We start from the raw sequence: 15,578 nt of genomic DNA, 5'->3' as shown, positions 1-15,578 counted from the left end.
GGAGACAAAGATGGGTGAAGGGAGGACTGGTGGTGACATGAGGGGAAAGGTTGCAAAATGGGAGATCCAGAGATTATGGGGGGGGGGGGGGGCGGTGGTTGGTATGAGGGTGGAAACTAAACACTGGAGGGGTGGGTTCCCTAAAATTGGGGGGAAACTCAATATTTGTGCCATTCGGTTGTAGACTACCCAGGGGGAATTGCAAGATGCTGTTCTTCCAGCTAGAGTCACTTCATTGACAACCTGTTCCAGTAGGATGTCAGAAGTGGTGTTGTGCACAGCATTCCATTCTGTTTACAACTCCTCAGCAAGTGAAGCCATCTGTGCCTGCATGTAGCACAGCTTGGGCCTACTCCAGACGTGACCCGAGAAGTGTCATGTGCCATTTGGGCCACAGAAATTCCAGCCAATAACTACCCACAAGAAGAGGGTATCTAGTAACCTCTTGTTGCCATTTTTTCACCACCCCATTGACATTCAGCATTTCTTTCCTCCCACAGATGCTGCTTGATCCACTAAGATCCTCTAGCACTGTTTGTTGCGCCAGATTCCAGCATCTGTAGTCTGTTGCTTCTCCATCATTGAAGCGACTTTGCATACTGCCCCAAGGAGCAAATTGTGGCCATACCTTTGTACTAAAGTGATGGAGTTCCAACAACCATGAACTTTTGCTTTTTTAAAAAAGTATGAATGAATTCTGTTCCCAACCATTTCTGTACCAACAATTCTTTGAAACTCCACCAAGCACAGAACCAAACCTGGCTATGAAAAGAGGAGGGTTGGGCATGTGGCTCACAACCTCATTACACAAATGCCTAGTGACCCAGTACTACAGAAATGCTAGCAGATGCTCCAAAGACACCATTTCAAGGAGAAAGATCTTCAAGACACTACATTTAGGGACAATTTGAAAGGTTGGCCCAGGACAGGGGACTCTGGCGAGCTGTTGCTGGTAGTCTATGTCCCAGAAGGGGTGATTGACTAAAGTATGTACAGTTTTTCTGAGGCCAAACACAAAGAGCATCCTGATATCAAGAGCAGTCATTTTCACTGTACCTTAACCCTTTGATCTAAACTGAACACAATCTGAAGCCATGTGTTATTAGACCTTGTTGAATAGCAGAGCAGATTTAAGCAACTGATTGGACTACAGTTTCTTTTATTAAAGGATAATAAGCGAGGAAACTGGACCACCCAGAGAATACCAACACAGTCATGAGGAGAATGTACAAACTCCTTGCAGTCAGCAGCGGGAATTGAACCCCTCCCCGCAAATCTGTAATTTATTCATTGAGACACAGCGGTGAATAGGCCTTTCTGGCCTTGTGAGTTACACAGCCCAGTAATCCCTCGATTTAATCCTAGCCTAATCACAGGACAATTTACAATGATCAATTAACCTACCACCTGGTAGGACTTTGGACTGTGGGAGGAATCCACAGCGCCCAGAGGAAACCCATGCGGTCACAGGGAGAACGTACTATCTCTTTACAGGCAGCAGGACTGCATAACAAACAGTGGTGCAAAGGGGCAGGGGTAATTCAACACCCAAAAGGGACTGGATGGACATCAGCCAATTGGACTGCACTGCCCAGTAAGGGTTCAAACTTCACTTTCTGAATGAAATTGTAAAGCTTTGCTGCTGGTTCTGAGAATTAGGAAGAATTTACCCCTTTCCCACAGAGGCATCCCACCTGCTGCACAATCTTATGTCATTCTTTTCAATGAAAAAGTGTTTCCTTTTATTGGCATATCTACATTTGACAGTCTAACAGCAGATAGTGTAACAATTTATAGCACCAGCAAATGGTGTTCAATTCCCACTGCTTCAGAGGTAGCTGATGAGATTGTGGAGGCATCAGTGGCGATATTTCAAGAATCCCTGGATTACAGAATGATCCCACTGGTCTGGAAAATTGCATATCCACTCTTCAGAATTAAGTCTTCCAGTTAAAATGGCGCTACTGAACATGAGTGACAGCTTTCTGGTAGTCAAGAAGCTAAGAAGTCTGACTAAAAACATCACTAAAAATACATTTCTGAGGGAAACTGTGTTAAATTATCACCGCAAACAGTGAAGTGACGAGTGATGTTAAGGTGAGTTCAGGCGATGAGCTGAGATAGTGTGTTGCAGAATCGTTGCAGATGGTGCTCCAATGCCCATACAGCTGGTCCAGGAATGAGGATGGATCACTTTGGGTGCCAAAAGGAGAAGTCGGAGCCCAGGCAGAGGAGTCTCGGTGCCTGTACAACTGACCTAGGTGACAGGTTGGACCGCTCTGGGCACTGAGCTGATTTGAAGACCTTGAGAGCGGCTTTGGGCTGGGTGATGAATTCAGGATCCAGAGCGAGTTGCTGGGCAGTGTGGTCTAGGCCCGGAGCCTTCTGCAGCTTGTGGGTCCTAATGCAAGATACGATCCGTTGTTCAGACAATTTAAATGCCAGCCCAGATTGGAGGTGGCAGCAGATTTGGCTTACTCTCATAATGTTTACTCCTCTCGCCAGGGTGCCTGAGCCTTTGCTGTTCTGTCGTTTGTTCAATTTCAATGCCGGCCCAGGTAGACTGGAACGACAAGGTGTTCATCAGGTCAAGAGCCAATTTTGCTCCATCCCCATGGCGCTGAGGCAATGAAGACTGCCTGGCTGCTGTGTTCCTTGCCTGCTAGTATGATAAACTGATACGCAAGGTCTTGGGCGTACTCCAGGCTTTGGATCTGAGGAGTGAATTTTTGGTTCAGATTGTTGTTGTTCATTTCAACAACAATTATGATTTTTGATTTTTTGTAATCTTTCTCTTGCATGTCAGTTTTTACTCTTTTACTTACATTTTTTTTCTTTCTTTAATTGGGTTCTTTCAGGTTTCTTGCTATGTGGCTACCAGTGAGCAAACAAGTCTCAAGGTCAGATGATTTATCCATTCTTTGATAATAAAAGTACTTTGAATATTTTAAATTTGAGGAAGGGAGGCCCAAAAAAAACGGACATTATAGACCAGCTAGCCTGACTTCAGTGATTAGAAAGAAGTTGAAGATAAGGTTTCAAGGTACTTGAAGGCATATCATTAAAAATGCCAAAGTCAGCATTTTTTTTAAAAAGGAGAAATCTTGCCTGACCAATCTGTTGGAAGTACTTGAGGAAATAACAGACAGGATGGACAAAGGAGAGTCAGAGGATGTTGTTTACTTGGATTTTTAGAAGGCCTCTGACAAAGTGCCACAAATGAAGCTGCTGAATAAGAGCCCATGATATTACAGGAAAGATACTAGCATGGACAGGTAATTGGTTGACTGGTAGGAGACAAGGACTTGGAATAAAGGGGGCCTTTTCTGGTTAGCTGCAGGTGACTTGTGTTCCACAGGGGTCAGTTTTGGGACTTACTCTTTTCACATTGCAGATGCATACCACTGTATACATGCCAATGATTTAAGATGATGGTATTGATAGCTTTGTGGCCAAGGTTGCAGAAAATACAAAGATTGATGGAGGGGCAGATAGTGTTGAGGAAGCAGGGAGTCTGCAGAGAGACTTGGACAGAATGGGAGAATGGGCAAGGAAGTGGCAGATGGAATTTAATGTAGGGAAGTGTATGGTCATGCAGTTTAGTAGAAGGTATAAAGTGTACACTACTTTCTGAACGGGGAGAAATTCAGAAATGAGAGGTGCAAAGGGACTTGAAAGTCCTCATGCAGGATTCCTTAAAGGTTAATTGCAGTTTGACTCAGTGGTAAGGAAGGCAAATGCAATATTGGCATTCATTGAGAGGACTAGAATATAAAAATGAGGATGTAATGCTGAGGCTTTATATGACATTGGTGAGACTGCACTTGGAGTATGAGAGCAGCTTAGGGAACCCTATCCAAGGAATTTGAGAGTGTCTAAAGGAGGTTCACGGGAATGACCCCAGGAATGAAAGGGTTAATATGGGAAACATTTGAAAGGCCTAGACAGAATGGATGTGGAGAGGTTGTTTCCTATAGTGAGGGAGTCTAGGACCAGAGGGCACAGCCTCAGTATAAAAAGTCCTTTTAGAACAGAGATGAGGAATTTCTTCAGCCAGAGAGTGATAAATCTGCGGAATTCATCGCTACAGACGGCTGACAAGACCAAGTCATTGGATACATTTAAGTTGGAGGTTAATAGGTTCTTGATAGTAAGGGCTTCAAAAGGTTATGGGGAGAAAGCAGGAGAATGGGGTTGAGAGGGATAATAATTCAGCCATGCTGGAAAGCTGGTGCAGACTCAATATGCCTATGCACTGATCTATGATCAGTGTACCACGCAAATTTCCTCCAGCTGCTGTGGTTCCCTCTGACATTCTAAAGACATACAGGTTAGGGTTGCCAAGTTATGGGCATTCTGCATTGGCACTGGAAGCTTGGCTCACTTGTGTGCTACCCCCAGCATATCCTCAGACCGTTAGTTGTCGACGCAAATAATGCATTTACTCTGTTTCAATGCTGTGATTTACATGTGACCAAAAAAGTTAATCTTTAATATCATGAACATACAACATTCGAGGCTGTCTGCGTTTACAAATCAACTAGTGGTGATTATATCAATAGCCGATGAGCTATTAGTTGTGCCTACTGGATACAGTCAATGTCATTTGGTGGTTCTATATCAAACTGAACGGCTTCTATTTGACAACCTCAGAAGAATACATTCAGACCAAATGTGGCTCATGTTTCTTTGACATGTTGTTCATACTAATCTAGCAGTTGACCAGAAAGGACAAATCAACAATTGCACTTAAAAGCATTCATCAAGGACCACCACCATACAGGACATGCACTATTCTCATTGCTGCCATCTGAAAGGAGGTCCCACACCACCGAATTATCAACCATCCAGCTTCTTAACCACGCAGCTCAACACTGAACCGATTCCACAACCTATGCACTTACTTTCCACTCATGTTCTCAGCATTATTTATTAACTTATTTTTTTTTGTATTTGCAGTTTGCTTTCTTTTGCACATTAATTATGTGTCAGTCCTTGTGGGTAGTTTTTCATTCAGTCTATTGTGTTTCTTTGTTCTACTGTGAATGCCTGCAAGAAACTGAATCTGATATGGTGACATATATACTTTCAAGACAAATCTCTCCCAGCCACAAATCACAATAAATCTGATAAAGTCAAAGCCATTTCCTGCAAATATCAATACTCAATTTCAATAAAACTCATCAAGTGTATGCTTAACTGCAAATGTTTCACTTTCACTCACATCTTATCCTTTACCAAGATTTTCAATTCTGACTACATTAACAGAACTCTGAAAACAGTGTGACAAGACATTTTCTTTCAATGGCTTCCAAACTACTTATACAGATCTTGATCTTGATCATTCTAGTGAGTCTTCAAAGACCATTGGCTCGGTGTGATCCCGCAATTTATGTAATGACTGCACCACAGCAAGTTATTCAGCTCATCAAATCTATCCTGGCTGCAAGCACAGCAAATCATGTCATTTGTCCCACTTCCTCTATTTTCCTGCATCCCATCCTCTTTCACCTATCAATTAATTCCCACCCAATTCTTCCACCATTCTCTAACACCAGGGGGCAACTTACACTATTAACTTCAGAGCTTCCTGGGGTCTGGTTCATATCATCTCCCACAATGCATCTAGCTTTCCCCTCCTCCAGCAACACCCTTCACTGCTATCCCACCCATTCTGAGAGTTATTTGTGTCATTGTATCCTATCTCATTACATCACCAACATAATGACATCTGCCCATCCTCATCCCCATCACCCACAAAATGCTCTTCTTGGGCCACATTTTCAGACATCCAGCACTTCAATCTGGATCTGGCCTGCAAAGTTGTGGGACATTGCTCTCAAGATGTAGAGCAGTAGCTTCACTTAATGGTATTTTATTATTTACAAATATTTTAATCTTTCAGTTTACTTTCATCACCAAAAAAGCAATTTTGACCCAGTCTTAACATTTCCAATTCTTACCCAATTTACTTGATTTTACAAAAAAGTGTTAACTCTAATAAACAGGACATTGATATAGAAATCTTTTGCATCACAAATTCTATCCAGGGATAACAATTAACTAATTGTAGCAGTTTGGTGCCCTCTATCTACATAAAACAGAAGTCTGTTACCAAAATATAAAAACTAATTGTGCACTGCTGCCCTCTTTATGTCCCTTAATTCAAGAATTGTTATCTTACACTCTGGCTAAATGCTGAACAATTTCCAACCCACATCACATCTGTTGAATCAAATTAACATGCTCCCCATGTCTCCTCCCAGTTTTCATACGGAAAATCAGAATAGATGGTAGTGCAGTAATGGCTCCAATTATAAAGGCATGATATCATAATGAAATGCTCATCCTTACCTGCACCAGGCTTCTATCTCACTGTTACAAGCCTCTCAAATGATCTTCCTGAACGATAAAGATGAACTAAATCTCAATCTAACCCATCATGGTGCTTGCACCTTAATGTCTACCTCAAGCGTATAGAGGCAGAATTAGGCCAAAACGCCCATCAAATCTGCTCCAGTATTCCATCATGACTGATCTATTACCCCTTTCAGTCCCAGTCTCCTGTTTTCTTCCTGTAACCTTTGCCACCCTTACTCAAGAACCTATCAACCAGCACTTCAAATATACACACTTACTTGGCATCCACAGCCATTTGTGGCAATGAATTTCACAAATTCACTATACTTTGCCTAAAGAAATTCCTCCTCATCTCTGTTCTAAAGGCTGTGCCTTCTGGTGCTAGACTACCCCGCCACTGGAAACATACTCTGCACATCCACACTGCCTGGGCTTTTAATATTTGATATGTTTCAATGAGCTACCCTCCTAATCTCTAGAGAGTACAGGTCCAGAGCCACCAAATGCTTCTCATATGAACCCTCTCATTCCCTGGATCATCCGGTGAACTTGCTTGGGACCATTCCAATGCCAGCACATCCTTTCTTAGATAAGGTGTCTAAAGCTGCTCACAATACTCCAAATGCCGTATAAAGTTTCAGATTATATTCTTGCTTTTATGTTCCAGTCCTCTCAAAATTGCATGTCTTGCACAACACTTTCTCTTTACCCAAAACACTATACTCTGCATTGTACCATTTATTATCCTTTTGTATTAACTCGGTGTATTTATATTTTCAAACAATCTGAGCAGATGGCAAGCAAAATGCTTTCTTAAACCTTATTCAGTACATGTCAATTACAAGTGTAAATCAATTACACTTTCTAGATCAAGATCAGAAATTCATGTTACTGACCTTAGTTCCCTCACTTTTCAGCTGCCCCTGCACTTCAATCCTAGTTAGTCCCCAACGATCTGCTCCAATTGCTAACAATACTCTGGCTCAGCACATATTGAAAACCTTTTAAAAAAAAAAGACAACAGCAAGTGTTCCCCTCAAACAAAATGTTGGGGGTATTCAGCAGGTCAGCCAGCACCTATGGAGAAGAATAAAGAATTGACAGTTCAGACTGAGACTGGAACTGAAGGAGGAAGAAGCTAGAATAAGTTGGTGGGCGAGGAAAAGGAGTACCAGCTGGAAGGTGATAGGTGAAGGGGAAGTAGTAATTGAGAGAGGGGTGATAAAATGAGAAGCTGAGTGGCGATAGGTGGACAATGTAAAGGACTGTAGGAATCTAAGAGGAGAATGGCCCATGGGAGAAAGGGTAGGAGGACAGACTCCCAAGGTAGGTGACAGGCAGTTGAGGAAAAAAGGAAGATTAAAAGGGGAGTCGGAATGGAACCATAGATACTGCCTGACCTGCTGCATTCCCCTAGCTTTTTTTTAAAAATGTTACTCTGGATTTCCAGCATCTGCAGAATCTCGGGTTCATGTTTTGTGGAGCCCTGAGCTCCACAGCTCTTGAACAGTGGTCTGAAATTCTGATTCAAAAACACTAATTACTGGCTCCCTGGTTCAATTCAACTTAATTATTGATCTTCTAGGTTAGACCGCTGGAACAGTATCACTGAGGAACGAGAAAAATAGATTATATAGGTCTCAAACAGTACATTTTACTGCCCACTGATTTTTGGATCAAACACAATCTATTAGTCTTTGCTCATCGATTGTTCTTTGCTCTGCTTCACCCATATGCTTCTGGGCTGTCACATCTCCAGGCCAGCAGCCTGCTTTACCACTCAATTCAAACCTACATTCTGAACCACGCATTTTCAGCACCATATCTTTAATGTAATTACTACAAACAGCCACAGCTTCCTTATTGTGATATACTGTGCTGAGTATCATCGGAAAATTGATTTACATTTACCTCAGATTCTCCTATTATTTACCACACCATTAGTAGGGTGAAAAGTGGCCCCAAATTTGGAAGTAAACTACCAATATCATAACATTGTATAATGACTAAAGATGAGCTTAATTCTAATAAGCCCATTAGTGACTGTTCTTCTTAGCCCATCACCTCTACTGGAGCATAAGCCATCAACAACAGCTCACCAGAATCCTCTTTCTTGGCCAGTCTATCAAATTGTCCCCAGATATACCAGTGCAGCCCATCTTCTAAGATCCTTCCTTTCCCAGGGCTGAGTTCTTTGGAGTTTCTGCAGAACTTAGTTTTTACAGGATGGGGTTGCTAGCCCTATGCCCAACCCTCCTTTCGCAGCTAAGCTTGGGACCATCCATGGCAGAGTTATATGTGACTGTTAACTATATTTTGAAGGCTGAATGTAGCGTTGTCTCTTTATATACAGTAGGTCAAAAATTTGAATAAATTTATTATCAACATACATACACATCACTGTATACTACCCTAAGATTTTTTTCTTGCAGGCATTCACAGTAGAACAAAGCATGCCTGCAAGAAAATGGTGGGGAAGGCTTTTTCTGCGATCAACTGGGCTGAATCCACTGCTTTTCCATTCTTGAGCATTGGTGTTTCCATACCAGGCCATGACACTGTTTCCTAGTCAGGATACTCTCCACTATACCACACACCGGATCATTTAGAATTCTCAAAACATTAATTATTTCATTAGGTAATTAAATGACCTTTATTATACAGACCATATGATAATTGGAGCTCCTTTCTTGACTTAACCATAATATTCAAAACAGTAGTTATCCCAACACTTAACCCACTCACCTCCTTCCAGGCGACGCTGTCATGGTCTCAACCCGATAATGCTACCTTTTTCATTATCGTCTTTTAACTCTTCAGCTTCACACCAACAAGGAATTTCTTTGCGCCCTGATTTATATGATTAAAAACTGACTCCGAACCCAACCCAGCACGTGACGGGCTCCAGCTCCTATGTCAGCCTTACTGGGTTGCTTAAGCGAAAAGCCAAATTCTACACAACACAACTTTGCACCTGGACATCCAAACAATCCTCCCTCCCCGCCACACACACAGGCATTTCCTAACGTCAACTGGCTTTAAGTTAATGAACAACGAGTAAAGGTCAAAGATTTGGTGGGTCGATAACACACAACCTGACAAGGAAATTAAAGGTTAACATATCAGCATTTCGCTATTAAAAATGGACAATCTTAATTATTTGATATGGGTAATTTTCAAATTAAGTTATCACAAACACCCGGCGGGAAATTATTAAACTTTAATCGGTCTAAGGACAGTGGGATGATGCCAATGTCTTCGGGGGAGGGGGGAATTCTGCGGCTGAAACAGACTGCTCACCTTTGTTAGTGACTTCCCAAGACACCTCAAAGAGCATTAGATCTTCCACGGGTAAATTCTCATCCTGCCAGTCGAGAAGGCCACTTAAAGAAGTCACTGAAAGTGACCTGCCCCGAGGCATTTTGGAGAAATTCCTTGTGATCAAACGTGCGCAGAATTGGCCTCAATTGCTCGTCGCTCCTTGTGACTCCGCACTGGGATTTCAATGACTGGGTAGGGAAAAAGCTCCCCCTCCAAAGTCGCACAACTGACTGGAGGAAGGGTCCTGGCTGAGGAAAAATTCAGAACAGTTGGGACATGCCTGTGTCACGTGATTGTCCCGGTGTCCAGCCCATACCCCGGAAGCAACACAAACTTCCCCACTGACTTGTAATTTAGGTCAATTCCACTCCGTTATTTCTTTTCTAATAAGGTGTTCAAATATCGATAGTGAATTTAGCTTCAATTTGTTGCATGCAAAAAAGTAATCGAGTGAGTCATTCTAAACTCTGATGCACCATCAATAACTCACACTGAGACGTAGGCGAGATATCGGCTTTTATTGACTGGAAGAAGGAACCAGGAGTGAGTGTCTATCATACAAGGTCCTGGAGACTGAGGCCGATCTTCAGGCCGCAGGTCTCCTTTATACAGGGGCCTGTGGGAGGAGCCACAGGAGCAGTCAGCAGGGGCGTGTCCCGACAGGCACATAGTTCACCACATTCACCCCCCCCTTCGTTGGAAAAAGTCCTCATGTAGCGAAGGTTCTTACAAGTCAAGCCGATCAGGCGGTCGAATCTGTCGCTGCGATCTACGTAGCACCGGCTGTGACCGCATAGGTGCCGGCAACATTGGCGATTGCACAGGGGACGGGGGTTGCGCGTGTTCTTGCCCACTAGGCGCCGGTGATCCCTCATGCATGTGCGAGGCGCCTGGTATAAATGCGTACGAAACGCCCGGTATACAAGTGTCGTGAGGAGTCTGTGTAGGGCCTGGTGAGTACGGTGTCACCTCTGGTGCAGGGTTCACAGTTACCGGAGAGCCTTCAGGGTAGTGGTCTGCTGCACCTGCGGGTGCCAGGTCGCGGATGGAGACCGTGTCCTCCCGCCCATCAGGTAAGACCACGTAAGCATACTGGGGGTTCGCATGGAGAAGGTGAACCCTCTCCACCAGCGGGGAGTATTTATTGCTCCTCACATGTTTCCGGAGCAGCACTGGCCCCGGGGACGTCAGCCAAACTGGTAGGGTGGTCCCAGTGACAGACTTCCTGGGAAAAGAGAATAGGCGTTCGTGAGGGGTGGCATTGGTGGACGTACATAACAGAGAGCGGATAGAGTGCAGTGCCTCAGGGAGGACCTCCTGCCATCGAGAGACCGGCAACCCTTTGGACTTGAGGGCTAAAAGTGTGGCCTTCCACACTGTGGCATTCTCCCGCTCTACCTGGCCATTACCCCGGGGATTATAACTCGTGGTCCGACTGGTAGCAATGCCCCTAGCTAGCAAGTACTGGCGCAGCTCCTCACTCATAAAGGAGGACCCTCTATCACTGTGGATATAGCAGGGATACCCGAACAGAGTGAAGAGCTGGCGCAGGGCTTTTATGACGGACGTGGCAGTGGTGTCGGGGCAGGGGATGGCAAAGGGGAACCGTGAGAACTCGTCAATAACACTGAGAAAATAGACATTGCGGTCAGTGGAGGGAAGGGGGCCCTTAAAGTCAACACTCAGGCGTTCAAAAGGGCGGGTGGCCTTGACAAGTTGTGCCGTGTCAGGACAGTAGAAGTGCGGTTTGCACTCGGCACAAATTTGGCAGTCCCTGGTCATCGTCCTGATGTCCTCCAGGGAGTACGGCAGGTTCCGAGCTTTCACAAAATGGTAAAATCGGGTGACCCCCGGATGGCAAAGTTGTGCATGAAGGGCGTACAGCTGGTCGAGCTGTGTGCTAGCACATGTTCCCCGGGATAGGGCATCAGGGGGCTCACTGAGTCTGCCAGGCCGGTACAGGATATCATAGGTGTAGGTGGAGAGTTCTATCCTCCACCGCAAAAGCTTATCATTTTTGATCTTGCCCCGCTGTTGGTTGCTGAACAGGAACGCAATCGAGCGCTGGTCGGTCAGCACGGTGAATCTTTTGCCAGCAAGATAGTGCCTCCAGTGCCTACCAGCCTCCACTATGGCCTGGGCTTCTTTCTCCACCGCGGAGTGCCGAATTTCAGAGCCTTGGAGGGTGCGAGAAAAGAATGCTACTGGTCTGCCTTCCTGATTAAGGGTAGCAGCCAGAGCGAAATCGGAGGCATCACACTCCACTTGGAAGGGAGCAGTCTCGTCCACTGCATGCATCGTAGCTTTGGCAATGTCCGCTTTAATGCAGTTGAAGGCCGCGCAGGCCTCAGCAGAGAGGGGAAACGAGGTAGACTTGACCAGGGGGCGAGCCTTGTCTGCGTAATGGGGGACCCATTGGGCGTAATAGGAAAAAAACCCCAGGCACCGTCTGAGGGCCTTGAGAGTGGTGGGAAGAGGGAGCTCTAACAGGGGGCGCATACGTTCGGGATCAGGCCCAATAACCCCGTTTTCCACGACATACCCAAGTATAGCAAGGCGGGTGGTACCAAAAACACACTTGTCCCTGTTATAAGTAAGGTTCAGAGCTGCGGCCACTTGGAGAAACCGTTGGGAGGTTGGCGTCGTGATCTGGCCTGTCATGACCACAGATGGTGATGTTATCCAGATAGGGAAATGGGGCCTGCAGTTGGTACTGGTCCACCATCCGGTCCATTTCCCTCTGGAAGACAGAGACACCATTCGTGACACCGAAAGGGACGCGCAGGAAGTGATAGAGCCGGCCGCCCGCCTCGAAGGCGGTGTAGGGGCGGTCCTCTGGGCAGATGGGGAGCTGGTGATAAGCGGATTTCAGATCTATTGTCGAGTACACCTTATACTGAGCAATCTGGTTGACCATATCCGCAATGCGGGGTAGGGGGTATGCGTCAAGCTGCGTAAACCTATTGATGGTTTGACTATAGTCCACCACCATCCTATTTTTCTGCCCAGTCCGAACAACAACCACCTGGGCCCTCCAAGGGCTTGTGCTCGGCTCAATGATCCCCTCCCTGAGCAGCCGCTGCACCTCCGACTGAATGAAGGCCCGGTCCCCCGCGCTGTACCTCCTGCTTTTGGTTGCCACAGGTTTACAGTCGGGGGTCAGGTTGGCGAACAGCGGTGGGGGAGGGATCTTGAGAGTGGAGAGGCTGCAAGTGTCGGTAGCGCAGCTGTTGGCCTGGTTCTGGATGGGATGTGTGTGTCCGTGTGTGTGTGTGTGGTCAGTAGCGGGGTATGTGAACAAGTCCCACAAAACTGAGGATTCTTGACAGTGAGTGGTGGGAGGGGCCCGTCGTATACCATAGTCACACTTTCGAGATGGCTCTGGAAGTCCAGCCCCAATAGCACAGGTGCACACAGATTAGGCATGACCAGCAGTTCAAAGTCCCGATATACTGTGCCTTGCACCACCAAAGTCGCTACACAACCCGCCCGGATGTCTGCGGACTGCGACCCAGAGGCCAAATGGAACCTCCGACTGACCGGCCGCGTTGCAAGTCCGCAGCGTTGCACTGTGTCCGGGTGAATAAAACTCCCAGTGCTGCCCGTGTCAAACAGGCATCCAGTCCAGTGCCCCTCCACCTGGATGTCCATCATGGATCTTGCAAGCTGGTGTGGGGCGCTTTGGTCGAGAGTCACAGTGGCCAGAGTTGGATCGCCGTCGGGGTACCCGGTCAGCATCGGAGGGTCGGGGGCGGGGCATGCTGACGCCGACAAAGATGGCCGCTCACATCCGGGGTACCCGGTCAGCATCCGAGGATCGGGGGCGGGGCGTGCTGACGTCGACAAAGATGGCCGCCCACATCCCGGCATGCAAGATGGCGGCCCCCACGTTTCACCCGCAGCGCTGCACTCCGCTCGAGGTTGAGACTTACAGACCTTGGCGAAGTGGCCCCGCTTTCCGCAGCTGGAGCAGGTCGCTTCTCGCGCTGGACAGCGTCGTCGAGGATGTTTCTTTTGGCCACAGAAATAACAAAGCACGAGTTGCTTACGGGCCACAGCCGTGGTCTGGGTCGGGGAGCTCGTGGAATGGCGACTGGCGGCGGCGTTGGCGAATTCGCTCCCGGGAGCCGGCGGTGGCGGGGTCTGAGGCGTCCACGGAACCGGCGGGGAATCGCGCGACTGGACAGCGTCGGCGTTATGCCGCGCAGCTTCTAGAGCGTTGGCCTTCTCTATCGCCGAGCTTAAGGTAAGATCCGAGTTCTCCAGCAGCCGCTGGCGCATGTACACTGACCTCAGTCCCGTCACAAAGGCGTCTCGCACCAGCAGCTCCGCATGCTGTTCTGCCGTGAGCGTCTTGCAATCACAAGCTCGGACGAGTGTCTGTAGTGCTCGGAGAAACTCAGCGCACGATTCGCCAGGCCGCTGTTGCCGGGTAGCTAAACGATGTCTTGCGTAGACGGTGTTCACCGGCCGCAGGTACTGTCGTTTGAGGGCGTCCAGTGCCCCTTCGTAGGTCGGCAGGTCCCGGATAAAGGAGTAAACTTTGGAGGAGACCCTCGAGAGTAGGATTCTGTGCATAACGGCGGGTTCAGTCGCACGAAGCTCCGCCAAGTACGATTGGAAGCATGCAAGCCAGTGTTCAAAAGCGAGAGCTGCGTCAGGGTCTTGAGGGTCCAAATCCAACCGGTCCGGACGCAAAACGGGTTCCATGTTTTAAAACTTCCAGTCAATAAAATTGATGCACCATCAATAACTCACACTGAGACGTAGGCGAGATATCGGCTTTTATTGACTGGAAGAAGGAACCAGGAGTGAGTGTCTATCATACAAGGTCCTGGAGACTGAGGCCGATCTTCAGGCCGCAGGTCTCCTTTATACAGGGGCCTGTGGGAGGAGCCACAGGAGCAGTCAGCAGGGGCGTGTCCCGACAGGCACATAGTTCACCACAAACTCTAACTTTTATTTGCGTTTAATTTAAATAATTAATGAATATATCAACCGAATATTTTAAATCCGCAGGTGCACATCGCCATATGCCCAGAAATAACATAAAATTATTGAATCCACGTGCTTTATCGTTGTACGTGCCGTTTCCTTCAGTAGAGAAAGAAAAATAATGGTGTTTTATTTAGCTCTTATAATGACAGAAGGCTCCGTAATAAGTTCCCAAAGTAATTTTATTAAACACTTCCCCGCTCTTTTCCCTGCAGTCCAGCAACTCATTCGCCCTCACAGCTGCCAATCAATTCCCCTTTGATTCCTTTCTGCTATTAACCTACACTGATGGAAAACAGTACATATAATAGACCAATTAAACTATCTAGTAGTCCGTGTTTGGGATATGACTCGAGTCCAGGGCACCTCGGGGTTACAATGGCCACAGAGACTGAACCCAGGGTCAGGATCGAACCTAACACTGTGAGCTGTGAAATAGCAGAATTCATCTCTACACAACACTGCCCACTACAATTTCATTTTGCTTCTTTTCAAATGATAAAGCTTGATTTCCTTCTGGGAATTATTTACAATAATTGCTTCACAGGACTAGTGTTAATTCAATATAGACTAGAACACAGAACACAGCGCACAACAAAGTACAGGCTCTTCAGCCCCTGATCTGCTGACCTGGTAACTTACCCCAAGATCAGTCTCACCCTTCCCTCCTACATAGACTTCGATTTTTCTATCATCCTTGTGCCTATCTAAGTTTCCTAAAAGAATGCAGAGGAGATTTACAAGGATGTTGCCTGGATTGGGGAGCATGCCTTATGGGAATAGGTTGAGTGAACTTGGCCCTTTCTCCTTGGAGCAACGGAGGATGAGAGGTGACCTGATAGAGGTGTACAAGGCATTGATCATATGGATAGCCAGAGGCCCAAATGGCTAACACGAGGGGG

At 46.5% G+C, this 15,578-nt stretch overlaps 1 protein-coding gene across 1 annotated transcript in view; it reads right to left on the bottom strand.

Annotated features, from left to right (window-relative positions):
• Positions 1 to 9,958, bottom strand: part of LOC132403871 (glycogen [starch] synthase, liver-like) — an 82,094-nt gene extending 72,136 nt beyond the window's left edge. The window contains 1 exon segment of the mRNA XM_059987645.1: positions 9,661 to 9,958. Coding sequence (XP_059843628.1) covers positions 9,661 to 9,781 — 121 coding nt within the window. The 5' untranslated portion in view covers positions 9,782 to 9,958.
• Positions 9,959 to 15,578: the final 5,620 nt, after the last annotated feature.

This window comes from Hypanus sabinus, chromosome 13, assembly GCF_030144855.1.
Source record: "Hypanus sabinus isolate sHypSab1 chromosome 13, sHypSab1.hap1, whole genome shotgun sequence".
Taxonomy (NCBI): domain Eukaryota; kingdom Metazoa; phylum Chordata; class Chondrichthyes; order Myliobatiformes; family Dasyatidae; genus Hypanus; species Hypanus sabinus.
Note: the sequence above shows the minus strand (reverse complement) of the source record. Positions and strands in the feature narration are given on the sequence as shown.